We start from the raw sequence: 27,400 nt of genomic DNA, 5'->3' as shown, positions 1-27,400 counted from the left end.
AGTCAGGGAAGGAACACAGTGTGCTCGCCGTGGTCTCACTACCTGGCTGGGGAAGATGAGGTTCCAGAGATAGGTTTCCAGTCCTCTTCAAGTCATGGCACCAAACTGTCCAAGGCAAAAACTGAACGAGCAAGAAAATTGATTTTATTCAGGCTATTGGAATTGAGAGAATACTTAAGATCTGAACATTGGGGTGTCTGGGCACAGTGGTTTTGTCTTTTACTTTCACAGGGAGGGGTGCACAAGTTATAGTGGGGAGGTTTATGGGTGGCGTTGTTTTCAAGCAGGGAAAGTCAAATCAGTTAGCTGAAAAAGAAATGTTTATCATGTCTGCCTAGTTTAAGAGGGACAGATTTCTCATCTTAGTTAATCATTTATGAGACAAAGAACAGGGAGTTGAAGGGTCTGTGCTGGCGGGTCTGTGCTGACCTTGTCCACAGGTTCAGGCAAGAGGGGAAAGATCTGCATTTGGCCTTGTCATGGGTAAACCAGGGAGTCATTTGAGAATCTTCTGGGAGTCATGAGAAAGAGTGGACAGCCAGCCTTATCCAAGTTCTCTGGGAAGAATGAATTTTTGTGTGTCAAGTCACTTCTTGAGGAAGAACACAAACAGGTAGGGGTATTTCTCTTCTTTCTTTCCCTTTTTTAATTTTTTTAAAGATTTTATTTATTTATTTGACAGAGAAAGAGATCACAAATAGGCAGAGAGACAGAGAGAGAGATGAGGAGAAGCAGGCTCCCTGCTGAGCAGAGAGCCCTATGCGGGACTCGATCCCAGGCCCCTGGGATCATGACCTGAGCCGAAGGTAGAGGCTTAACCCACTGAGCCACCCAGGCACCCCTCTTTCCCTTTTTTTAAAAGGTTTTAAAAATTTATTTTTTTGTGAGAGAGAGAGCACAAGCAGGGGCTGTGGCAGACAAAGGGAGAAAGAACAGGGAGCCTAACATGGGGCTCAATCCCAGGACCCCAGGATCCTGATCTGAGCCGAAGACAGACGCTTAACTTAAGGACAACCACCCAGGCGTCCCCAGGTGGGGGTAATTCTTAACTGTCGCTATTTTCAGGGCTCAGGTGCAGTAGTTCAGCATTGTCAAGGGTTCTCGGTGCTGTTTGGAAATATGAGACTAGTCCCGTGTGTCCACGTCACTAGCCACGTGTCATGATTCTGCCTCACAGAATGACTGAGTGATAGTTAAGGGAAGTGGTTGGAGAAGACATTTAGAGGTGTTCACAGCTGTTTTGCTTGTAAGCTGCAGGAGCCGGGGCCCCTCCCTGCTATTTCTGATAGAGTGTTCAGCAAGGTTAAGGAGAAGGTGATAACATCCTGGTTGCATGTATTGGCAGACCTTGATAGTTAAATTTCAAGGCCCTTGCAGCATTTTGGGGGAAGTGTACTGAGGCACTTTCCTTTGTGAGGAAGTCTCCACAGGGTGGTTCTGAAAGACAAAGATTATCCCTCCTTTTTCTGGACCTCTAAGGGTCTTTTCTCTTAAAGATTTTATTTATTTATTTATTTGACAGACAGAGATCACAAGTAGGCAGAGAAGCAAGCAGAGAGAGAGAGGAGGAAGCGGAGGAAGCAGGCTCCTTGCTGAGCAGAGAGCCTGACGTAGGGCTCGATCCTAGGACCCTGGGATCATGACCCGAGCCAAAAGCAGAGGCATTTAACCCACTGAGTCACCCAGGCGCCCTCTTCTAAGAGTCTTTATGTGTTTCCTCTTCAGGTTCTGTGTTGTTGCTCTCCCTTTACTGACAAAGAATCATTCGGGCCAATTCTGGTTACTATAAATTCAACTCTCGCGATCAGCTGTCTGCTATTAGTTCCCAGACTTTTCATCTGACTGGGTCAGGTACAGGAGGAACAAGGGCATTTTTATAAGTTTATAGAGGTTTGTTACATTCTGTACTTTGGCCCATGTAAGTCACTGCAGGGGGACACTGCGTAATGTGCTAAAAATGAGTGGTAATTATCCTTGTGATCTAGGACGCTGTCAATCCAACTGGAGAATTCAAGTGACTGAACCAGAATTCAGTTTAAATTCTTAGGCTCCCTGCCTTCTGGCTGGGCTGCCACCCAGAGGGTTACCAGTCTGGGGTTGCCCTTAGGTGAAAAAAGAACATTACACCCAGGAACGTTTAAGACAGGATCCCAAATTGTCAAAATAGGTCCATATAACCCCTAATACCTTTCGTTTGAATCAGTACCCAGAGAATGGCTGAAAGATTATTCTGGGGACAGCCATATTCATTGACCAAACTGCCTCGCTAGGGTATATAGACCAGAAAGTGGTGGGGGAAAGAGAGTATGAAATTCTTTTGAGGCCATTTTATGAGGAGACCATTCCATTCTGGTGCTCAATAGTACCAGATGCCCGGTGTGGAAGTCCGTGAACTATCTTGACTATCGGCCCATTGTTACGTGGCCTTTGCAGTAAAAGGTGAACTATTTTCAGGCTGTAAATAGTGCAGAAAGCTAAAAACTTGACACATGTCTCATTCTAAGAGCCACAGTTGTGTGGCTGGAGCCAGATAAGCAGATTGAAATGTTAACACTTTAACCTGAAAAAAAAAATGGTGCAACGATGCTGCAACACCAGTGAGAGCTCTGAGGGGAGGGGCTTGAGGTGCGATAGAGTCGGTTTGTCATGAGCCAGTGGGTGATTCTTCACGGCATGGGCCCTTCCTCATCACAACTGGTCATCTTCTGGAAGAAGTAACACGTTTGGTGCACAATGATAGCTTCGGCCTCAGAAAGGTAGAGTCCTGTAACGTGTGCCCAGTCTATACTGATGGAGGTGTTACCATGGCCAGTGTGCTGATGGGTGCACAAAGCAGTGGCAGTAACCTGGGCAGAGAAGGCTCAACCAGCAGCTTGAGTCCGGTCAGTGTCATCAGAGAATGGACCCTTCTCATAGGCATCTGTTTGAGTGACCCAGATGATTCCAGTTAATAGCTACGGTTTATTTCCACAGTCCGTGCTACCAAAGAGGGCTGTCCCGTCTCTCAGTCTGTAGTCTTCAAAGTGGAAGAATGAACAGCTGGACATTGGCAATATGCCGAAGATCAATAACTGTCAAAGGGAATATTCACCAGTGTTACTGAGAATGGCCTTGAGTTCGGCCTGCTGAGTAGAGCGCCCACATCCATTCTTGGTTCTGCTGAGGTAGACCAGTGACAGGGCCCAGTGGAAGCCATTAGAGTCCAGCTTGGCCAAACCATCAGTGGAATAGGTCCAGGCATTTTGGGGGAAAGCTTTGTGAATCCAGGGCCCCATGAGGTCCAGCAGCACTTCTCTGCTTGGCAAAGCGGGAAATAAATTTCCTCCAGAGGGAGAGCTGTCCCATTTTCCTATAAAGCTAAGATACTGTTGTTGGAGCCAGGCCCACTGTGCTCTTGAATATACTCTTTCCTTTAGACAAATGAGAATTTGGGGGTGGGTTGGGCAGGGGGATCCTTCCCATCTTGTGAGTCATCAAGTCTGAATTCACCTACCCCAGAGTGGGAGTGTCAGGCTAGAGAGTTTTATGGCCTCCATGGGTCGGGTGTTCAGTTTTTGTTTGTTTGTTTTTGTTATTTATTTATTTTTAAAAGGATTTTTATTTATTTATTTGACAGAGATCACAAGTAGGCAGAGAAGCAGGCAGAGAGAGAGGAGGAAGTAGGCTCCCTGCTGAGCAGAGAGCCCAATGTGGGGCTCGATCCCAGGATCCCAGGATCATGACCCGAGCCGAAGGCAGAGGCTTTAACCCACTGAGCCACCCAGGCGCCCCAGGTGTTCAGTTTTGACAAGGGTCCAGTAACAAGCGTGTTACTACCCTTTCATAAGGCACGTGGCTAGCAGCTGTAGCAGAAAGATGACAAGGCCAAAACCCCAGTGGGCTTTTCCAAGTAGAGGTTACCTCCCTTTACTAGTGACCCCAATAGGTGAAATCATCAGTTAATAGCAACTGTTAGCTCAGTAGGCTCATTGAGCTTTTAAGACCCTGAAGGCAGAGAACAGAGAATATGCCACAGCTTTGCTAGACAGCATCCTATACTGCCTGTTGGTCTGGGCTCCATTAAAAAACCACTGGTTTGGCGTTTAGCCAATATAAAGGGTTAAGCAGAATGTCAAGGTAAGGCACTTACCATCTCCCATATCCAAAGGGTCCAGTACAATGCTGGGCTTCTCTTTTGGGGGGTTGGGTTCAAGGAAGTGGAAGTTTTTCCGTGATTGCAAGAAAGGTAGAGTATTGTGAATCCACCCAGAAGTCCCAGACACTTTACTTGGTGAGCAGACCCCTGAATTTTGACAGGGTTTACCAGCTACCTCTGATGGCAAAGGCATGATGATACCATCAGCAGAGCCATTGAGACTAAGGCTTCTAACTGGTGAACCAAGGGGACTTCATCTGTATAGTGAAAAGTTTGGACAGCAGAGGATAGACACAGTCTTGCTAAACTAACCCACTCACTGGTGTGAAATACCAAGGTATTCCTGTTAACCCCGTGAGTACAATGCAAAAGTACTCAAGAGGCCTTGCCATGTGAACACAGAGTGGTCTTAGTCCTTGCTGTCAAGAACTGTGAAGGGTCTGAGATTTGCCCCCTACCTGTAAGCTAACAGGTTGACTTGCCACAGTTTCAAGTATGGGCAGAACTCAGGAAACTCATGAGTCAGTGATAAAAGACTTTTTTTTTATTGTGTTACATTAGTCACCATATATATAGACCATCATTCATTTTTGATGTAATGTTCCATGATTCATTGCTTGCGTATAGCACCCAGTGCTCCATGTGATCTGTGCCCTTCTTAATACCCACCACCGGGCTCACCCATTCCCCCACCACTCCCCTCCCCTCTAAAACCCTCAAGTGGTTTCCCGGAGTCCATAGTCTCTCATGCGTCATGTCCCCCTCTGATTTATCCCCCTTCATGTTTCCCTTCCTTCTCATCATGTCCTCCATGCTATTCCTTATGTTCCACAAGTTAGTGAAACCATATGATACATGACTTTCTCTGTTTGACTTATTTCACTCAGTGTGATCTCCTCTAGTTTCACCCATTTTGTTGCAAAAGTTGGGTATTCATCCTTTCTGATGGCTGAATAATGTTCCATGGTGTATGTGGACCACATCATCTTTATCCAATCATCCATTGAGGGGCATCTTGGCTCTTTCCACAGTTTGGCTGTTGTGGACATTGCTGCTATGAACATCGGGGTGCATATGGCCCTTCTTTTCACTACATCTGTATCTTTGGGGTAAATATCCAGTAGTGAGTGCAATTGCTGGGTCATAGGGTAGCTCTATTTTTAATTTTTTGAGGAAGCTCCACTCTATTTTCCAATGTGGCTCCACCAGTTCGCATTCCCACCAACACTGTAAGAGGGTTCGCCTTTCTCCACAACTTTTCCAACACTTGTTGTTTCTTGCCTCGTTGATTTTTGCCATTCTAACTGGTGTAAGGTGGTATCTCAATGTGTGTTTCTTTTTTTTAAGCAACAACTATTTTTTTTAAAGATTTTATTTATATATTTGACAGAGAGAGAAAGAGAAATAGCAGGAGAGGGAACACAAGCAGGGGCAGAGGGAGAGGGAGAAGCACGCTTCCCCCAGAGCAGGAGGCCTGATGGGGGCTCAATCCCAGGACCCTGAGATCATGACATGAGCCAAAGGCAGATGCTTAACTGACTGAGCCACCCAGGCGCCACAGTGAAAAAGACTGTACAGAAAACACAGTGTCCAGAATCAGCTTGGTTGCACGTTGTGGGCAGTGGGGAGTAAAATCTGGCAGCCCAGGAAATCTCTACAAACGGAGAACAGAAAGAAAACCATTTTACTGAATGAGCATTAAATCAGATTGAAATGCACATCACAAGCAATTATCTGAAGAGATTGCAGTGACAGAAATATCAGCCCTTTTGTGTTGCCTAGCAGAGAGAGTCCCTTACATGAGTGTTCTCAAGGTAAATGATAACTTATCCTCCTAAAAGAGGACTTGAAAGCTCCTTTCACTCTAATTCTTTCATCCTAAATTCACCTGGCAGTTGGAATGGCCATCTGTGCTTGTTAATTGTCTCTATTCAAAGGCAAAATAAAGCTTCTGTTTTCAGTGACAAGCAGGTAGTTAGAGCTTCAAGCCAGGTGCCCCCCCCCCCAAGCTCTCAGCATGATAGGGAGATAAGGATGCTATTTTCCTTGCTGTTTACATTTCAGGGAGATAGCTCCCAGGCCCTTAAGAAAAACATTCCTGGGGCTGTGTGTTGCCCACAAAAGGCTTATTTAGCCTTTTTAAAGATTTATATACATAGCCAAGAGGCAGAGGAAGGATTTCCAAACACCAGTTGTCTCAAAGAAATGCTCTAAGAAAAGAGAGGGAAGAAAAGGTCTTTCTCCCTTTTGACAACAGGGAAAATTCAATTTCCTAAACCCTGCAGTTTCCCCTTCTTTTATAATAATGCCACAATTTGGGGGCGCCTGGGTGGCTCAGTCAGTTAAGTAGGTGCCTTCTGCTCAGGTCAAGATCTCAGGGTCCTGGGCTGGAGCCCCACGACAGGCTCTCTGCTTAGTGGGGAGTCTCTTTCTCCCTCTCACTCTGCCCCTGCCCATTGCTCATGCTCTCTTTCTCTCTCTCAAATAAATAAATAAATAAATAAAATCTTTAAACAATAATACCACAATTTTCTAATTATATCCATTGAAGTTTCTACCTTTCTCTGGGCAATTTACAGTCACCTAAATGTCCAACAAGTCCACACAATAACAAAACAGAGCAATTATGAAAATTTCCATAGCACAAGTGGAAAACTCAGTGTAGTATTTATTTGCCTTAGGGAATAAACCTTTCAGTATGTTTTACCAGTAGTTAAATCATATTCTTAATTAGCTGTGTGCAAAAATTGCCCATTCTCACAGATTACTTTTAAAAACTGTTGTATTGTCTGTTACTTGCTTTTTCAAATGATTAGTATTGTTTTGTAATTCCTTAGGAAGTCTTACCCAATCCATGTCTAAAGAGTAGCTCTCTAGAAGTCTGATAATCTAATTTTTTTTAAATTTTATTTATTTATTTATTTGACAGACAGAGATTACAAGTAGGCAGAGAGGGAGTCAGAGAGAGGAGGAAGCAGGCTCCCTGCTGAGCAGAGAGCCCGATGCGGGGCTCGATCCCAGGACCCTGGGATCATGACCTGAGCCGAAGGCAGAGGCTTTAACCCACTGAGCCACCCAGGCGCCCCTGATAATCTAATTTTTAATCAAAGAGTTTTTTCTTGTAAGGTTGATAAATTTCTCCTGAGTTCCTATAATTCAGTAAGTAACATCATGTTTACATAATTTACTCCTGCATTAGTTGTTCTGTCTGCCCAAGTAAGATTTCCCAGATGCAAAGCACAAAGACACCCATGGTCATTATGTAGTGTATTATTACAAGACACGTTTTGAAGGGTGTAGACTGAATTTCCAGTGATTCATGTGTTGGACCCTAATTGTTTTAAGCCTTGAGGAAAAAACCAGCTGTTGGGTCCATGGTCAAAGGAGCGAGACTGATACAAAGCGAAGGTCAAGCAAAGCTTTATTTCGCACCCAGCATGGAGAATCAAACTGACGGGTCAGGGCCGTCTCTTGCAAAGAGGCAACCTCTCTCTACCTTACAGACTAGCTTTTAAGGGCAAAGGCCACATGGTTGGGCCTGGCCACACACAGGTGACCAATGAGATTGTAACACACAGAGAAAGCTGCACAGTCATGCTAGGTCACACATAAGTGACCAATTGAATTACAATTTACCCTAGTAGATATTTGAACTAGCCTATCACCTTGGTCAGAATTGGTGCCCAAAGGGCGGGCCCCATACTCCTTGGTAGCTAGGGAGACAGTATATGCCCCCACCGATCCAGATACCTCCACCTGGCCTGACCCACCCTTGTATTTGGGCTTTGTTACCTAGGACTGGTTTCCGGGACTTGTTTTTAAGTAAGTTCCCTGAGTGGGGGGGCAGGGTCAGGATGGAGCTTCTCTGGCTAAATAGGCCCTTACACCAGCCTCTGGGCCATTTTTTCGCATTGGTCCAGATCAAAAATTATATTATTATAACACAAACCTCCATCAATAACAGGCATCCACTTTTGTTTATCGATCCATACTGGGAATGGAGAGAATTTGCATCCTAAAACTAACACAGTGATGTTAGACCTATCTTCCGCAGTCTCTATAAATGCCAGATTTTCTTCTTCTTGTTTTCAAGTTATTTCAACTCCATTTGGTAAGGTACAGTGTAATATGGGTTATTAGTTTCAGGTGTAGAATATGGTGACTCTCCACTTCCATACATGACCCAGTATCATGTATACTGGTCACAAGTGTATTCCTTGATCCCCATCACCTATTTCACCCATTCCCCCCCACTCCCCTCAGTTTGTTCCATCAGTTTGTTCTCTATAGTTAAGAGTCTGTTTCTTGGTTTGCCCCCTCTCTTTTCCCCTTTGCTTATTTGTTTTTGTTCCTGAAATTCCACATATGAGCGAAATCATATGATATCATCTTTCTCCGACTGACTTATTTCACTTATATAAATGCCAGATTTGTCTGTTAATTAGATGCTTTTTTATACCATTCTTCTCTGTCCCTTCTGATGTAGTCATAGTCTGATATTTGTTTGTTCCCTTAAATATGAACAGTCCTGTAACTCTGAACTGTGATGCTGTCACGGAGCTATTTGATAGCTAATTGCTTCTTGGCTGTGCAGATGGGTAGCTCTGAGACCTTTATGGTGATCTTTTGTTCTGTCGTTAAATTATGCCGAACAGTCCAATTCCAAAATGTTCTCCATTTCCATCCTACTTGAACTCCCATGGCTTTTAACCATCTTGCATGATATGATTCAATGAGGTTTGCAATTGTATTGTGTGTTTTTGTAATTCTTTCAAAGCTCTAAGTTTATTATTCAAAGTCTCAGTATCATAAGGGATCACTGTACTTGTGCCTGTTCTTGTTCCTCCCAGGACTGTATTCTAATAAGTCTTCTTTTCCCCATGTCTGGCTTCAAACAGCCCTCTTAAACAGATTCCATAATGGGAGGGCTCAAGGATTACATGTCTGGTTGTGAAAACTGATATTGGCCTCAGATACATTAAGAGAAACCATCCACCTATAATTCTGTTGGGGGGAGCACCTGGGTGGCTCAGTGGGTTAAGCCTCTGCCTTCAGCTCAGGTCATGATCTCAGGGTTCTGGGATCGAGTCCTACATCGGGCTCTCTGCTCAACAGGGAGCCTGCTTCCTCCTCTCTCTCTCTCTCTCTGCTTGCCTCTCTGCCTACTTGTGATCTCTCTCTGTCAAATAAATAAAATCTTTAAAAAAAGTCTATTGGGGGGATATTAAAATAGGCTCAGGGTGTTGCCATGTTCTAAATATAGAAGGAAGACCTCTATATTATATATATACAGTATATAAAAGTATGAATCTTGAGGGGTCTATTTAAAGGATTTCCACCAGTTTGGATATAATTTACTATCACTCTCTCTCTTTACATCTATTAGTAGTTTTACTGAACCAAACCCCTACCATTGCTAGTGGGGTTACTCCTACAGTTCTCTTGACTGTAGTATAGTTTTTTTCTTTGTTTTGTTCTATAATTTCTTTGTTTTATAATGATCTTTTTGATCAAAGCAGTTAATAGAACACTGTGGATCAAATTAGGGCTTGAGTATCTTGATGCCTATTAGTTACTTTACTTTGGTATTATAAAAAAATTACTAATGAAGATGGTTCCACCTTTAGTCTGCCAATAATTGGGTTGTTGGAATTACAAGTCTGTCGTGTCTATTCTGGGAATACAATATGGAATCGATTGGAAATATGTAATTGTGGAGACAGTTACTGGAAGTACAGAAAAAGCAGTGTAACAAATAACATGTTTGTTTTCTAGTGAAATGTGATGCTTAAGTAATTGAAATAACCCTACTGTTACTAGGACAGCAAGGCAGTATATAGAAATAGTAGTAAGTTCACTAGAATCCCTTATAGGGGAGGAAAAAATAATTTTTGTCCCATCCTTTCTAAGTTTTTGGCTGAGCCCTTTACTAAAATACAGATTAACAAGAGAAAAACAAAAAGAAGTTTATTAATACGTATATCTCAGGGCACTGGGTGGCTCAGTTGTTGGGCATCTGCCTTTGGCTCAGGTCATGAGCCCGTGGTTCTGGAATTGAGCCCCACAACTGGGCTCCCTGTTCCACGGGAAGCCTGCCTCTCCCTCTACCACTCCCCCTGCTTGCGTTCTTTCTCTCACTCTCTCTCTCTCTGTCAAATGAATAAATAAGATCTTTAAACACACACACACACACACACACACACACACACATATATGTATCTTGTATTCATGGGAGATACCCAAGGGAGAATGAGGAACACAAAGTGGTAGCTTAGAACTCTGGCTTATAGAGCATCTGCAACAGAGAACAATACATTAATGGAGAAATGATAGGACAAAAACAAAAAAGTTTTAGGCTTCCAGTGACACCAGACTGTGGGAAGGTAAATACATGGGAGGAAACTAATGTAGATAAAGGCTAGTTAGTAAACTGTTAACGGAGATGCCATCTCCAGATTGATAGGCTCTAAAGTTGTTTTCATTGATTAACTTTTTTTTTCAGGTGTCTTCACTTTATTTTTTGTTATTTAAATTTTAGTTAACATACAGGGCAGTATTGGTTATTGGAGAAGAATTCAGTGATTGATCACTTGCATACAACACCCACTGCTCATCACAGCAAAGTGCCCTCTTTAATCCGCATCACTCATCTAGCTCATCCCCCACCCACCTCCCTCCATCAGCCCTCACTTTGTTCTCTATCACTGGAAGTCTCCTATGGTTTGTTTCTCCCCCTTTCCTCTTGCTTTCTCCTTTCCCGTATGTTAATCTGTTTTCTTTATTAAATTCTATATATGAGCGAAAGCATGTAGTATTTGTCTTTGACTTATTTTGCTTAGCATAATAAACTCTGGCTCCATCCACATAGTTGCAAATGGCAAGATTCATTCTTTTTGAATGAATATATTCATTTTTTAATGTGTGTGTATACACATATACCACATCTTCTTTATCCATTCATCAGCTGATGCACATTTGGGCTCTCTCCATAGTTTGGCTGTTGATGATGCTGCTATAAACTTTGAGGTGAATGTGCCCCCTTTGAATTGGTATTTTTTTATCCTTTGGGTAAATACCTAGTAGTACAATTATTGGGTCATAGGATAGATCTACTTAAAAACTTTTCAGGAATCTCTATATTGTTTTCCAGAGTAGCTGCGCCAGTTTGCATTCCCACCAACAGTGTAAGAGGGTTTCCCTTTCTCCACATCCTCACCAACACCTGCTGTTTCTTGTATTATTAATTTTAGCCATTCTGATAGGTGTGAGGTAGTATCTCATTGTAGCTTTGATTTGTATTTCCCTGATGATTAGTGATGTTAAGCATCTTTTCATGTGTCTGTTTGCCATCTGGATATCTTTGGAAAAGTGTCTATTCATGTCTTCTTCCCATTTCATAATTGGATTATTTGTTTTTTGGGTGTTGAGTTTGATAAGTTCTTTATAGAGTTTGGATACTAACCCTTTGTTAGACGTGTCGTTTGCAAATATATTCTCATTTTCCATAGGCTGCCTTTTAGTTTTGTCGATCGTTTCCTTTGCTGTGCAAAAGTTTTTCTCTTAATGAAGTCCCAATAGTTCATTTTTGCTTTTGTTTCCCTTGCCATCAGTGATGTGTCTAGTAAGAGGGTGCTATGTCTGATATCAAAGAAGTTCTTCTATGTTCTTCTCTAGGATTTTGATGGTTTCTTGTCTCACATTTAGTTCTTTAATTCCTTTTGAATTTATTTTGTGTATGGTATAAGAAAGGGGTCCAGTTTCATTCTTTTGCATGTTGCTGTCCAGTTTTCCCAACACTGTTTGTTGAAGAGACTGCCTTTTTTCCATTGGACATTCTTTCCTCCTTTGTCCAAGGTTAGTTGACCATATAGTTGTGGGTCCATTTCTGGACACATTGATCTGTGTGTCTGTTTTTGTGCCAGTACCATACTATCTTGATGACTACAGCTTTGTAATATAGCTTGAAATCCAGAATCATGTTTTGAACTGTTGTGTTTTCATTTTCATTTGCTTCCATATTTTTTTAAAGAATTTTTTTAAGGTTTTATTTATTCATTTAACAGAGGCAGAATGCAAGCAGGGAGAGCAGCAGGAAGAGTGGGAGGGAGAAGTAGGCTCTCTGCTGAGTCAGGAGCCATATGTGGGACTCGATTCTAGGACCCTGGGATCATAACCTGAGCCAAAGGCAGCTGCTTAACAAATGGAGACACCCAGGCGTCCCTATTAAATTTCTTCTTTTATTTCATGCTTAACCCTTCATTCTCTTGTAGGATGTTCTTTAACCTCCATATATTTGTGTTCTTTCCACATTTTTTCTCATGTTTGACTTCAATTTTCATAGCGTTGTGGTCTGAAAACATGCATGATATGATCTCAGTCTCTTTGTACTTGTTGAGGGCTGATTTGTGACCCAGTATGTGATTTATTCTGGAGAGTGTTCCATATGTGCTTGAAAAAAAAAGGGTCTTCTGCTGCTTTAGGATGAAATGTTTTGAATATATCTGTTAAGTCCATCTGGTCCAGTATGTATTTCAAAGCCCTTGTTTCCTTGTTGATCTTCTGCTTAGATGATCTGTCCGTTGTTGTAAGTGGGGTGTTAAAGTTCCCTATTATTTTCTGTCATTAGTAATGAAGTTTTTTACGCTTGTTATTAATTGATTTATGTATTTGGGTGCTCACAATTTGGGGGCATAAATATTTACAATTGTTAGATCTTCTTGATGGATAGACCTTTTTTTTAATTTTTTCAATTTATTTATTTTCAGAAAAACAGTATTCATTATTTTTCACCACACCCAGTGCTCCATGCAATCCATGCCCTCTATAATACATAGACCTTTTAATTATGATACAGTGCCCTTCTTCATCTCTGTTACAGTCTTTATTTTAAAATCTAGTTTGTCTGATAGAAGTATGGCTACCGGGATTTCTTTTGATGTCCATTAGCATGATAGATGACTCTCCCATCTTCTGGTTGATAGAGGTGGCAGACTTTCTTCAGGGGGTCCTTCCAGGATCTTATTACTTTATGTCCTAGAGCTTCTAGGGAAGGGAGAAACCCTTTTAAGTATTGAATATGATTATGAGAGCATTCAGTTAGGTACAGGACATGGTCTCAGACCAAAATTCATAGGCCTGCCAACCATAAGTTCAAAAAGAGAGATTTTGTGCTTGCTGGCAGAGGTTCTAATTTTTAACAAAGCTAGTGATAAAGCTATAGGCCGTTTTTACCCCAGTTGGTCACTGAATTGTGGCCAGTGACTTTTTTTATCTTAGAGTTTAACTCATTCACTCAGCATGTCCACAGAACAAAGAATGATAAAGCTATGTGATAGCTTATAGAAATCATTTGTGTTGTTCCTAACCAAGATTGGAAATAAATTGACCTCCTCTGTCTGATTCAGTATGCTCTGGTATCGCCAAAGTGGGAATTCTGTTTATTAAAAGAATGTTTACCATTGCCTGAGCATTAGCTTTTGAAGAAAGGAAATCTTCAGGCTCTTCTGACATCATGTATACCATACCTAGACAAAACCTCTTACCTTTTCTGCAAGCATCGATTTTGTGAAATCCAACAGCCACCCGGTCCTGGTAAAGTTAGTTGGGGCAAAATTTTGGTGCTTACCTTGGGAACAGCCTAGAAAGAATTCTGCTGACAAATAGCACATCTCTTTAATATGTTTTGAATAAGTTCATCTTTTCGGTGAGCATCGTAAGAGGCTAAGGCCTTTAAAATCCCTCTCCAACTTGGCTGATTTTGTTGACGACCTAACAGTACTCACCAAATTTGTGAAGACTGTGGACCAGGAATTACATTGTTGGGTAATAACCGTGGTACAGCTGAATTTCTTTTTATCCCCATTCGTAATCTGTTTGTCCATTTCCTTTTGGAAGGCATCTGTTTAAAAAAGGATGAAAGTTTCTTCGTGTATCAGAAGTGGGGTGTTTAAGTTGAGTCCACCACATTTTATGAGTAAGACTTTTGTAGCTCTGCCAGCAAAATCCTTGCCTTTCAAAGTTCAGTCATTCTGCCCTGTGAGCACTCTGCAATGGATAACTGGTATCTTAGCAGGCAGTTGGGAATCCACTACCCTCTGGAATATTCACTTTCTGTAAGATATTTTAGTCCCCACTGAAGTCAAGACTCCCCTATTTTTCCCACATTTTCCCCTATGACATAACAGACATCAAATGCGTATTTACGATCGATATATAGATTCACTTTTAAGTCCTAAACCAAGAATTGCGTCCTAGAGCTGCTATGAACTCAGCTTCTGCTGATTTAATTCCAGGCAAAACATAAGCTTCCAAGATTTCCTGAGCAGTGGCCACAATGCATGAAGCCTCAAGATGGCCCTTTTCCTCCTGGGCCAGTGACCCATCAGTAAACCTTACCAAATACACATTTTGAATGGGAATATCCGAAACATCAGATTGCTTCCTAGTGCCTTCCGTTACTGTTACACACTCATGCTCATCTATTTGGCCAGGATCTGGCAAAAGAGCAGCAGGGCTTAGGAGGTTGCATCTTCCAAGCCCAAGATTAAGACTGGATAATAATGTTTATTCAGAATCCGATGGGGGCACCAATAAATGTTGGGTCTTATATACTTGTAGGTTAGCTGTCCTAGCATATGGGATGTACAGATTAGTCCAGCGATCCCACGGAAAGGCTTGAGTCTTCTCATTAAGCATGGTGGCTGTTTCCACTAGCCCAAAGCATCTGCAACTGAGAAATGTGCCAATGGTCTGTAGTTGAACCCCACCTCTGGAGTTAAAGTTGTGTAAGACAAGCGGGAAGGTTTTATAAGATTTGGACTCTCCGAAGGCGGGGGAGAACCTACAGCGAATTTCAGCTGCTTATAAGCCTCTTCAGGTTCTAGGGACCAAACCAGAGACTCTGTAGATTCCACTTTGTGAGTGTTTCTCACTAGAGCTTCTGCGAACCACGCCCCTTCCCCCGTGGAAGCTGGGAAATCGGGATCTGCTGTGCGCTAGTCCCTGCTATGGTCTGAATGTCTTATTGGAATATAGCCTTTCATCAGCTAAATTACGGCCTTTACATGACAACAGATCCCTTCAATATTTCACTCCAGCATGGCGATACTAGAATTTGTCCAGAGAGGCCTTGTGCCCTGTGAAGCAGGGAATTGTAACAAAGCCACAGTACCCATTTTGCATTGTTCTTTAGTTGCAGAGCAAATAATCTACATATTGAATAATTATCGATTCCTCTAGTGGAACAGATTTCACTAAGCTTTCCTGCGAGTGGCTAGAGTGAGTAGTAGGAGAGTCCCTTGCTGTAAATACTGGAGTCCTTAAGAAGTAAAATCCTTAGGAATTTGACTCATAAGCTAGAGGAACAGAAAGAAAAAAAAAACAGAATACCCATTAATTACAGAAAACTTTGCAGACTCTGGTATCGAAGTCAGAATAGTTACTGGGTTAGGAACTCTAGGGATTAATGTAACACCAGATTTATTAACTTCTCTAAAACCTTGTACAAATCTTTTTAAAAACATTTTATTTATTTGATACAGAGAGAGTGAGTGAGAGAGACCATAAGTGGTGGAGGGACAGAGGCAGAGGGAGAACCAGGCAGAGGGAGCCCAATGTGGGACTCGATCCCAGGACCCTGGGATCATGATCTGAGCCAAAGGCAGATGCTTACCCAATTGAGCGACCTAGGCACCCCAAATCTTGTACAAATCTATATAGTGATTGTCCATCTTTGTCAAATTTACCTTCCTTCTCTACTGGAAGTATGGGAGTATTATAGGGTGAATTCCCTTTTTAAATTATCCCTGGTTTTCCTAACTCTCTTATAACTGATTTTATTCTCCCTAATGGGACTCTCAACAAAGGATATTGTTTTACACATGGCCAGAGCTTATCTTATTGGTACACTTCTTTGATCAATTCTAGCTCTTTAGTTGAATCAGTATCATTATTTTCTAGGTCCCAAAGCAATGCATTGATTTGTCCCAGTCTGGGCTATTTTTCCAGCACAGCTTGAGCCTGCTACTCTCTCTCATGCTCATTTTCTTTCTGAAGGCACAGAGCCACCAAATCGGGTGTCTTTTCAGCAGGGAACACCATAACACTCCATCCAGAGCACAAAATATGGTGGCATTTTTTTGCATAGCATATTCACAAGCAGGTATCTTGCTCGTAGGTTTACAGGAGAAAGAAGGCATGTTCTTCATCAGATGACTCGTCTATAAAGAGATCGTGGAAGAAAAGGAACACGTAGAAGGCTGCCCTGCAATGTCAACAACTGGGGTGGACCTACCACTAGATGCAAGTGACACATTTCTGAAGGAATTGCAGAATAAGTAGCGTCAGTATTTACCAGAAAAGGCATGCATTGTTTAGCCTGAGGGAAAGTTATTGAATTTATGGTTCACAGGTTCCCACTTCCAAGGCTTCCTCAACTTTTGAGCCATTTGCCCATTATTCCCTGACTGAGGGTTTTTGCCAGGGCTCCTGATTCCCTTGTTCTTTGTTCTTACGTCTGTCCTCTGGAGCCTCTTTCTATAAACCTTCTTCCAATGACTTGGCTTCTTGACACAATGACATACAGTTTTCACCTGCCTTGGCTCCCTTCTTATTGTCCAGAGTAGGGATATTCCCTTAGAAAATACTTGTGACCAAGCAGTTAATACAGTGGTTTTTAGTTGTTTCTCTTCTTCATTGTCTTTCTCTAGACCATCTCCAGACTCAGCAGCTACTGCTAGGACTTGAGCAGTAGTCCATCCTAGGCAGGGACTGAAGTGGGTAGTACCAGCAGGTGACTTTGGTCTGCCCCTGGATCCCTCACAGTATCTTGTGAGAAAACTTCAACAAACTGCGGATGGACGTCAACAGGAAACTCACTCCTGTTCTGGGTACACCGCTGTCATTTCTCTCAACTCACTTGTAGCTAGGAAGGATTCAGTTGTGGCCTTTGCAGCCCCTTTCAGTGGGTCCCCAAAGCCCTTAGGTTTTTTTGTTTTTGTTTTAGATTTTATTTATTTAAGAGAGACAGAAAGCACGAGCAGGGGGGGGAGGGGCAGAGGGAGAAGCAGACTCTCTGCTGAGCAGGGAACCCAATATGGGGCTCAATCCCAGAACCCTGAGATCATGACCTGAGCCGAAGGCAGACGCTTAACCAACTGAGCCACCCAGGCGCCCCAAGCCCTTTGTTTTTCTGGGATTGTTGGGGGGGTGCAATAGATAGTTGGAGTCTTTTGGCCATGATACCCCCTGATGCAATGGGTCATCTTCAAGTCCTGACGGGCTTGTTTCGCCAAACAGTCAAAAGCCCGCTGGCTGCAGAATTCTCTGTAGCAGCCAGTGAACATCCCCACTTGCGGGGCTGTAAGCTGCAAAAACCCTGGCAGGCACTTGTGTGAACTTTCGGTGGGTCTTCCCTGGGCACAGGAAAAGAAGGCCTTTGATGAGTAACGTTGGCAGAGTAAAAGGGCATTCTTCCCCTTCCAAGTCCCTTCTGGGGAGCCCAGGGAGCTTCTTCATGACATCGACGTGATGTGGTTAGGAAGGGCTATCTGTCTTCTCAGGCAATCAGGAAAAACGTAGACTTAGGTGACAATCTGGCATCACGTATAGGGGATTTGGTATCCCTGTGTTGGTATTTTTCAGCCTAGCACCTTCTTGGTTTGTCTTTTGCAAGCGACTGCCCTTGCTACTCTCTATCCTGTTGCCATCTTAGGAGGACACAGTCTTTTATCTCGAAGTTCCCAATTATTCCCAGACGGTGTTGTTTTACCATCTCTGTTTTCCTAGCCACAGGGTATGTGGATAAGAAGGACTCTTGAGGTGGAGGCTAGCTGAAGCGTGAAATCGAATCCCAGCTAGGGCGTGAGGCGCACAGACCTCATCACTACAGAGCACTTAATTCATTACTGGCTCGAAAAGTTGTGCCCTTGTCCTTTGTAGGGCAATCTGCTAACTAACAGAACTGCCCGTCTCAAAGATCATAGCTTCCCTCTTAAAAGGACTTAGTTTGAGACAGGAAGGGATAAAGATAAAGATATCTAGGGGAAGAGGAGGAAGGGAGTGGGGAAGGCAGAGAAAGGAGGAGAGTTTGGTAAAGAAAACGTGGCTTGAATTCTTTCATTTCTTCTTCAGTTTTGCTCATTCTTTTCAAATAATTTTTACCTTTTCCCCTGGAGTGAGATTCATCCCAGGAACACAAGTAATTCAATGGCTGAAGACAAGGTTCTTCTAAAAACCACCACCGATAAGTCAATTCACTCAAACCAAAGGCCTTGTCCTCGGGGCCACTGTAATACTGGATTCTCATTCCAAATAGATTCCATTCCAAATGTTATATGGAGATATGTTAGCTCTTTAAGAGAAAGACCTGCAGGCAACATTCCCTGCTAACCATATTTTTCCACCATCCAAACTAGTGGTGATACTGATGGATTTTAGGTCCTGTATTATACATGTTTACTCAAGGATAAAATCTGAAATTGGAGAGCATGACTTGTCCAGCTGGTATTTGAAAATTACACAGAGCTAGAAGGGAGATATTTTATAATTCACCTTCAGCTCTGTTAAGTGCAGGAGTTTTTTTCTTTTTTTTAGAGAGAGAGGGAGGGGAGGCTGGGGTGGTACAGGTAGAAACAGAGGGAGAAGGGGAGGGAGGGGGAAAAATCTCAAGCAAACTCCGTGCTGAGCACGGAACCTGACACGGGGCTTGATCTGAAGACCCCCGAGATTATGACCTGAGCTGAAACCAAGAGTCATATGCTTAAGTGACTCAGCCACCCAGGCATCCTTTGGTTTAGGAACTTTGAGGCTATCCCATCCTTATCAGCAGATTGTTGGGGAAAATTAAAAATAAAACCTCCTGGCAATCTAAGAAATTATTTCTACAAATGTTAAAAAAAAAAAAAAAAGAAGGAAAAGAATTTGGTTTCTGAGTATTAAACCAGACTGTGATTTGCATTATGGGTAATCCACTAAAGAGATTGCAAAGATAGACAGAACTCTCACCCTCTTTTGTGCTGAGCAGATATAGTCCATTATCTGCATGTTTTTGAAATAAATGGTAACTAGTCATGGAGCGAGGACCTGACAGCACCATTTACTATACATTCTTGCATAGTTCATCCTAAATTCACCTGGTAATTGGAGGGGCCATTTGTGCTAGTTAACTGCACTCATCTTAAAGGCAAAATCAAGGCGCCTGGCTGGCTCAGTTGGTTAAGTGACTACCTTCAGCTCAGGTCATGATCCTGGAGTCCCGGGTTCGATCCCTGCTCAGTGGGGAGTCTGCTTCTCCCTCTGACCCTCCCCTCTCTCATGCTCTCTCTCATTCTATCTCTTTCAAAAATAAAAAAATAAAAGTAAAAGGCAAAATCAGATTTCCCTGGCTCAGTGATAAGCTAATGATAGTACAACTTGGGTGGGGGGCGGTTGGGAACCTATCTTGATGTTTCCATTTCAGATGGCTTCCAGGCCCTTAAGAAAAACATTCTTGGCTTGTAATACTAACAAAAGTCTTATTTAACCTTTCTAAAGATTTACATATATATCCAAGGGGCAGAGGAAGGATTTACAAGTATCTGTTTTCTTAAGGAAATGCTCTAAGGGAAAGGGGAAGGGTCTCCATTTTGGCTACAGGGAAATTTCTTGTTTTTATTTTTTATTTTTTAATTTAAATTCAGTTAACCAACATAGACTACATCATTAGTTTCAGATGTAGTGTTTGATGATTCATCAGTTGCATATAACACCCAGTGCCCATCACATCACATGACCTCCTTAATGCTCGTCACCTGATTACCCCATCCCCCCACCTGCTTCTCTTTCTGTAACCCTCAGTTTGTTTCCCCGGAGTCAGGAGTGTCTCATTGTTTGTCTCCCTCTCTGATTCCTTCCCGTCCAATTTTCTCTCCCTTCCCCTGTGGTCCTTTTCGCTATTCCTTATGTTCCACATATAAGTGAAACCATATGATAATTGTCTTTCTCTGCTGGACTTCTTTCGCTCAGCATAATCCCCTCCAGTTACATGCATGTGGATGTGACTAGTAGGTATTCCTCATTTCTGAGGGCTGAGTAACATTCCATTGTGTATATGAGCCACATTTATTGTTGTTGTTATTCTCTGATTTTATTTATTTTATTTTTTTGTATACTTTATTTTTTTTTAAGATTTTATTTATTTATCAGAGAGAGAGAGGGGGAGAGAGCAAGCACAGGCAGACAGAATGGCAGGCAGAGGCAGAGGGAGAAGCAGGCTCCCCGCCGAGCAAGGAGCCCGATGTGGGACTCAATCCCAGGACGCTGGGATCATGACCTGAGCCGAAGGCAGCTGCTTAACCAACTGAGCCACCCAGGCGTCCCTATTTTTTATTTTTTATTAACATATGTGCATTATTTGTTTCAGGGGTACAGGTCTGTGATTCATCAGTCTTTTTTTTTTTTAAAGATTTTACTTATTTATTCGACAGACAGAGGTCACAAGTAGGCAAAGAGATAGGCAGAGAGAGAGGAGGAAGCAGGCTCTCTGCTGAGCAGAGAGCCCAATGTGGGGCTCGATCCCAGGATCCTGGGATCATGACCTGAACTGAAGGCAGAGGCTTTAACCCACTGAGCTACCCAGGTGCCCCTGTGATTCATCAGTCTTAACAATTCACAGCACTCACCATAGCACATACCCTCCCCAGTGTCCATCACCCAGCGACCCCATCCCTCCCTCTCCTCTCCACTCCAGTAACCCTCAGTTTGTTTCCTGAGATTAAGAGTCTCTTATTATATGTCTCCCTCTCTGGTTTCATCTTGTTTTGTTTTTCCCTCCCTTCCCCTATGACCCACTGTTTTATTTCTCAAATTCCTCATTTCAGTGAGAGCATATGATGATTGCCTTTCTCTGACTGACTTATTTCGCTTAGTAATAGCCTCCACGTTGTTGCAAATGTCAAGATTTCATTTTTGATGGCTGTATAGTATTCCTGTGTGTGTGTGTGTGTGTGTGTGTGTGTGTGTATGTGTACACACCACATTTTCTTTATTCATTCATCTATTGATGAACATCTAGGCTCTTTCCATAGTTTGGCTATTGTGGACATTGATGCTATTAACATTGGGGTGCACGTGCCCCTTATTCTCACTACGTCTGTATTTAGGGGTAAATACCCAGTAGTGCGATTGCTGGGTTGTAGGTTAAGCTCTATTTTTAACATCTTGAGGAACCTCCATGCTGTTTTTCAAAGTGGCTGCACGAGCTTGCATTCACACCAACAATGGAAGAGGGTTCCCCTTCCTCTGCATCCTCACCAAAATCTGTTGTTTCTTGTGTTGTTAATTTTAACGATTCTAACTGGTGTAAGGTGGTATCTCGTTGTGGTTTTGATTCATATTTTCCTGATTGCAAGTGATGTGGGGCATTTTCCCTCATTTTTAACCTTACCCAAGCCACAGTTCTCCCAGGGGCAGCTCAGGTTGTTCTTGACAGCTGCCTGTGAAGGCAGTGTGTTGCATGACAGAACCTGGGCAGTCTGCTTACTAGAAGCCTGGAAGCCAGCCTCAAAGTTGCTTGCCTCATACATGAACCTGAGAAATGCCAGGGAAACAAGCGTTTAGAGCCTTGCTTTCTTGTCCTACCCAGCAGAGCACAAGAGACCCATGGAAGAGCATCTTCCAATGCCAGTGGGACAGAAAAACGTAAGACAGTGACTCCCCTTTGTCCTCCAGCAATTCTCTGCTGTTTCTCTTGGCCCAGCTAGGAGAGGATTTGGGGAGCAAATTGGGAAGCAGTTTGCATGCCTTACCACCATATCTTTACCTAGGGCAGTCCCTGAATGGGAGGACCCCGTTTGGACTTTATGAACATTCACAGAACAAGCCCATGAAACATTGGGCATGGAAGCCACAATAACTGCATTGAATTGGCCCAAAGTCCCCCGTCACTCTCGTCACTTTCCTTTCCTTTCCTCGCCAATCCATGCCAAAACCCCATCGGTTAATTTGGGTGTTCCCTTGGCCCCTCAGGATCAGATAGGATGGTCCCAGTACCTGTCTCCAACAAAGCCTTAAAACTCTGAGCGCTCCCATCCCTGAAGTTCTCCAGAGTACTCAGGAGGGTGTGTATGGCCCTTGGTCCCTCTTGGGAACAGGGAGCCTCTGTCCCACCCCTAATCATTTCTTCAAAGCAACTGATCTCAGGGTAGAAAGAGAGGAAGGGATGAGGCATGGGGTGGGAGGGGCAGATCCATGCCAGCCAGGAAGTCTTTACATTTACTTTTGGATTTGAATCATCTAGCGGCTACTCTGGCCTACCCAATGAACATCTCATGTTTCCAGGATGCACAGAGCTCTGTGTCAGGTGGCTGGGTTCTCATGTTTCAGCTTCGGGGCTGTCTCAATCCCACAGCCACATTGCTTTCTAGCTGAGCCCATTGGCTAACTCAGGCTTTCTGAGGTCAGTGGCACCTTTTCCTTTTTAGGATATTCACTTTAATTGGGAGGCACTCACGGCCCATTTTCATGGTAGCATAAGGGAGGAGAAAGTTTTCCTTGACCTTCTTAGGTTCCCCAGCTGGTTCTGAAAATGAAAACTAACAAAGACAGATTAATAAGAGAAGCGCATACATATTTACTTAATATAAGTTTAATGTGACGGGGGAGCCTTCATAAGGTCAACATATTCATTGCTGGTTCCCATGGACTTCCTCAAAGGTCCCAGGTCCCAGGGATTAGGATGGGAACATCTTTGTGGTGGTGGTGGTAGGGTCATCCATTCTGCCTACCAGAGAGGCCTGTGAGGCCCTCATTCTTCCTTTTCCAAAAAGCCACATCTCTGCGTGCGACCATTCCTAATCACACAAACTTCCAAGAACTATGAAGGGCCTGAAATTTTATCCCATTTGTAAGCTAACAGCCTGCCACAGTTTCATGGCGGCTGGCAGGAGACATGAGCCTGCTGAGTCAGAGACAAAGGACTTGTATACTAGGGTCAGTCGTGGGCGCTGGTGTGCCCTTCTCTAAGGGCCACTGCCCCTTCTCTAGGCCCCAGTTCTCACAGGGTGCCACAAAGACGGCTGGATGATACTTGCACATGCTGTGGGTTCCATTGTAGGGGAGGAACCCCCAAGCCTGTGGACCCCAGATCTTTCATCATGAGCAGTAAGCCTGCCTGATCTTTGCCTGGAGGGAGAAATTCTCTTTTTTTTAAAAAAAAAGAGTTTTTGAGTTTATTGAGTTATTTGACAGAGAGAGGGAGAGAGAGCCCAAGTGGGGGTGGCAGAGGGAGAGACTGAGCCTTCCTGTTGAGCCACCCAGGTGCCCCAAATTACCTTGAGTATAATTTATATAACCCCTCCCTTGCTCTGGAGTTGGGGAACTCTATCTTTTAAGGCTATTTGCTGCCTTACTGCTCTATCTTTTTTTTTTAAGATTTTATTTATTTATTTGACAGAGAGAGATCACAAGTAGGCAGAGAGGCAGGCAGAGACAGAGGAGGAAGCAGGCTCCCTGCTGAGCAGAGAGCCCGATGTGGGGCTCGATCCCAGGACCCTGAGATCGTGACCTGAGCCGAAGGCAGCGGCTTAACCCACTGAGCCACCCAGGCGCCCGCCTTACTTCTCTATCTTTAAGGCTGTTTTCAAGCATGCTTGAAAAGACAGTTTGGAGGATTGGGGGGCTGCCTGGGTGGCTCAGTCGGTTAAACGTCTGCCTTCAGCTCAGACCATGATCCCAGGGTTCTGGGATCAAGTCCCACATCGGGTTTCTTGCTTAGCAGGGAGCCTGCTTCTTCCTCTGCCCCTCCCCCCAGCTCACTCTCTCTCTCTCAAATAAATCAGTGAAATCTTTAAAAAAAAGAAAAGACACAGGGCGCCTGGATGGTTCAGTGGGTTAAGCCTCTGCCTTCAGCTCAGGTCCCGATCCCAGGGTCCTTGGATCGAGCCCTGCATCGGCTCTCTGCTCAGCAGGGAGCCTGCTTCCTCCTCTGTCTCTGCCTGCCTCTCTGCCTATTTGTAATCTCTGTCTGTCAAATAAATAAAATCTTTGAAAAACAAAACAAAAAAACTGGTGTCCATCCTCTCAAACCTTGCCACTGCTCTAGCCACCAAATTTATGTCCTATTCTGAACCTTTGTGGTCATTTCAATGATCTTCACAGCATCTTCATCAGGAATAGATTCTATCTCAAGAAGCCACTTGCTGGGGCACCTGGCTGGCTCAGTCAGTGAAATATGTGACTCTTGATCTTGAGGTCATGAGTTCTAGCCCAACGTTGGGTGTAGAGCTTACTTTTTTTTTTTTTAAAGATTTTATTTATTTATTTGAGAGAGAGACAGTGAGAGAGAGCATGAGCTAGGAGAAGGTCAGAGGGAGAAGCAGACTCCCCATGGAGCTGGGAGCCCGATGCGGGACTCGATCCTGGGACTCCGGGATCATGACCCGAGCCGAAGGCAGTCGTCCAACCAACTGAGCCACCCAGGCGTCCCTAGAGCTTACTTTTAAAAAAAAAAAGAGAGAGAGAGAGAGAGGGAAAGCCATTTTCTTTGCTTATGCATAAGAAGCATCTCCTCATCCATTAAAGTTTCATCATGAGACTGCAATTCTCTAACATCTTCAGGCTCTACTTCTCGTTCTGGTTCTCTTGCTGTTTCCACCACATCTGCAGTTACTTCCTCCACTGAAGTCTTGAACCCCTCCAATGCATCCATGAGGGTAGGTTGGAATCAGTGTCTTCTAAACTCCTGTTCATGTTGATATTTTGACCTCTTCCCATGAATCCTGAATGTTCTTAGTGGCATCTAGAACAGTGAATCCTTTCCAGAAGGTTTTCAATGTTCTTTACCCAGATCCATCAGAGGAATCACCATCTATGGCAATGACAGTTTTACAAAGTGGGTTTCTTAAATAGTCGGGCTTGAAAGTTAAAATTACTCCTTGACCCATGGGCTGCAGAATGCATGTTGTGTTAGCGGGCATGAGAACAGCATTATTCTCCTTGTCCATCTCCAGCAGAGCTCTTGGGTGACCAGGTGCATTGTCAGTGAGTATTTTGAAAGGAATCTTTGTTTCTGAGCAGCGGGTCTCAACAGTAGTCTTAGGATATTCAGTGAACCATGTTGTAAACAGAGATGCTGTCATCTGGGCTTTGTTGTTCCATTTACAGAGCACTGGCAGAGTTGATTCAGCATCATTCTTGTATTTTTAAAGATTTTATTTATTTATTTGACAGAGAGAGAGAGAGAACACAGGCATGGGGAAAGGCAGAGGGAGAAGCAGGCTTCCTGCTGAGCAGGGAGCCCAACTCGGGGCTGACCTGAGCCCAAGGCAGATGCTTAACCAGCTGAGCCACCCAGGTGCCCCAATTTGGTATCATTCTTAAGAATCCTAGGATTTTCAGAATGGTAAACGAGCACCAGCTTCCACCCAAAGTTACCAGCCGCATTAGCCCCTAACAAGAGAGTGAATCTAGTCTCAAGCTTTGAAGCCAGGCATGGACTTCCCTCTTGCTCTGAACGTCCCAGCTGGCATCTTCTTTCAACAGAATGCTGTTTCATCGACGTTAAAATATGTTTTCTAATGTAGCCATCTTCATGAAGGATCTTAGCTAAATCTTCGGGATACCTTACTGCAGTTTCTCCATCAAGACTTGGCTGATTCCCCGGGCACTTTTATGTTAAGGAGACAGCTTCTTTTCTTACACTTCATAAACCAACCTCTGCTCACTTCCAACTTTTCTTCGGTAGCTTCCTCACCTCTGTCAGTTTTCACAGAATTGGAGAGAATTAGGGCCTTGCTCTGGATGAGGCTTTGGCTTAAGGGAACGTGTCTACCGATTTGGTCTTCTTTCCCAGACCTCTACAACTTTGTCCAGATCAGCAAGAAGGTTGTTTTACTTGCCTATCATTCCTGTGTTCCCCGAAGGAGCACTTCCAGTTTCCTTCAAGAACTTTTCTTGGCGTTCCTAACTTGGCTAACTGGGGCAAGAGGCCTAGCTTTTTGGTTTATCTCCATTTTTGATAGGCCTTCGTCACTAAGGTTAATCATTTCTGGCTTTCAGTCTAGAGTGAGAGACCTGTGACTTTTTCTTTCACTTAAACACTTGGAGGCCACTGTAGGATTATTAATGGATCTGATTTCAGTATTGATATGTCTCAGGGAACAGGGAGGCCCAAGGAAAGGGAGAGAGATGGGGGAACAGCTGGTGGGTGGAACAGTCAGAACACACACGACATTTACCAGTCTTATATGCATGCAGTTCATGACACTCCAAAATGGTTACAGTAGTGACATCCTGAGCTCACTGATCTCGGATCACCAGAATGAATAAAATAATAATGAAAAAGTTAGAAATTCTGCAAGAATGACCGAAATGTGACACAGAGACACAAAATGAGCAAATGCTATTGGAAAAATGGCCCTGATAGATTTGCTCAAGGCAGGGTTGCAACAAACCTTCCATTTGTGAAAAACGCAGTATCAGCAAAATGCAATAAAGTGAACCCCGATAAAACAAGGTACGACTGTTTCATGGAAAGGCTTTTACACTATTTTCATGATCAGACTCTAGCATACTTCCTTGGATTTTTTTTTCTTATAATCACCTGCCTAACATATTTGATTGTCTTCTCTCCTTTTTACAGAGCTGTTCATTCTTTCCTTAATTACCATGTATTTTCCTTTCTCCATACCTTTCTCTTTATCTTTTCTAGAAAGTATTTTCCCCTGTTTATCTCCATTATACTTACTTTTCCCCTCCAAGATCCTGTTTAAACTACCAGCTCTAAAGACCTTAACCCTACACACCCAGTAGAACTACTTTCCCTTTGGGGCCCACAGTGTACCTTAAGTATATTTCTAACATATGCTTTTGTTTTCTGTGTCTTTTGAAACTGAGCTATATTTGAAAGACATTGAATTATGTATAGTTTGATGAGTTTTGACAAATATATCCAAGTAACCACCACTCAAACCAAAGTACAGAGCAGGTCCGTCACCCTCCTGACCAGTCAGTATCCCACCCCTGAGGCAACCAGTTTTTAAGATTTTTAATCCCTATATATTAGCTCTGTTTGTTCTTTCTTTTTTTTTTTTTTTAAAGATTTTATTTATTTATTTGACAGAGAGAGATCACAAGTAGGCAGACAGGCAGGCAGAGAGAGAGAGGGAGAAGCAGGCTCTCTACTGAGCAGGGAGCCTGATTCAGGGCTCGATCCCAGGACCCTGTGATCATGACTTGAGCTGAAGGCAGTTGCTTAACCGACTGAGTCACCCAGGCGTCCCAGGCTTGTTC

The 27,400-nt window shown here is 43.3% G+C and overlaps 1 protein-coding gene across 5 annotated transcripts in view; it reads left to right on the top strand.

Moving 5' to 3' along the window:
* The window catches only part of ZNF81 (zinc finger protein 81), a 115,397-nt gene that overhangs the window by 36,872 nt on the left and 51,125 nt on the right, over nucleotides 1-27,400 (top strand). For 2 of the 5 annotated variants that reach the window (XR_009401273.1, XM_059385085.1), the window contains exon 1: nucleotides 447-613. The exons of the other annotated variants lie outside the window; for them this stretch is intronic. Coding sequence is in view for 1 of the 2 variants with exons in the window: in XM_059385085.1 (XP_059241068.1) it covers nucleotides 521-613 (93 nt within the window). In the remaining variant the exon portion in view is untranslated. Of the gene's footprint in view, nucleotides 1-446; nucleotides 614-27,400 lie in introns of those variants that run through there. 5 annotated transcript variants of the gene reach the window in all.

Source organism: Mustela nigripes, chromosome X, assembly GCF_022355385.1.
Source record: "Mustela nigripes isolate SB6536 chromosome X, MUSNIG.SB6536, whole genome shotgun sequence".
NCBI lineage: Eukaryota > Metazoa > Chordata > Mammalia > Carnivora > Mustelidae > Mustela > Mustela nigripes.
This window is presented reverse-complemented; position numbering and strand designations above follow the sequence as displayed.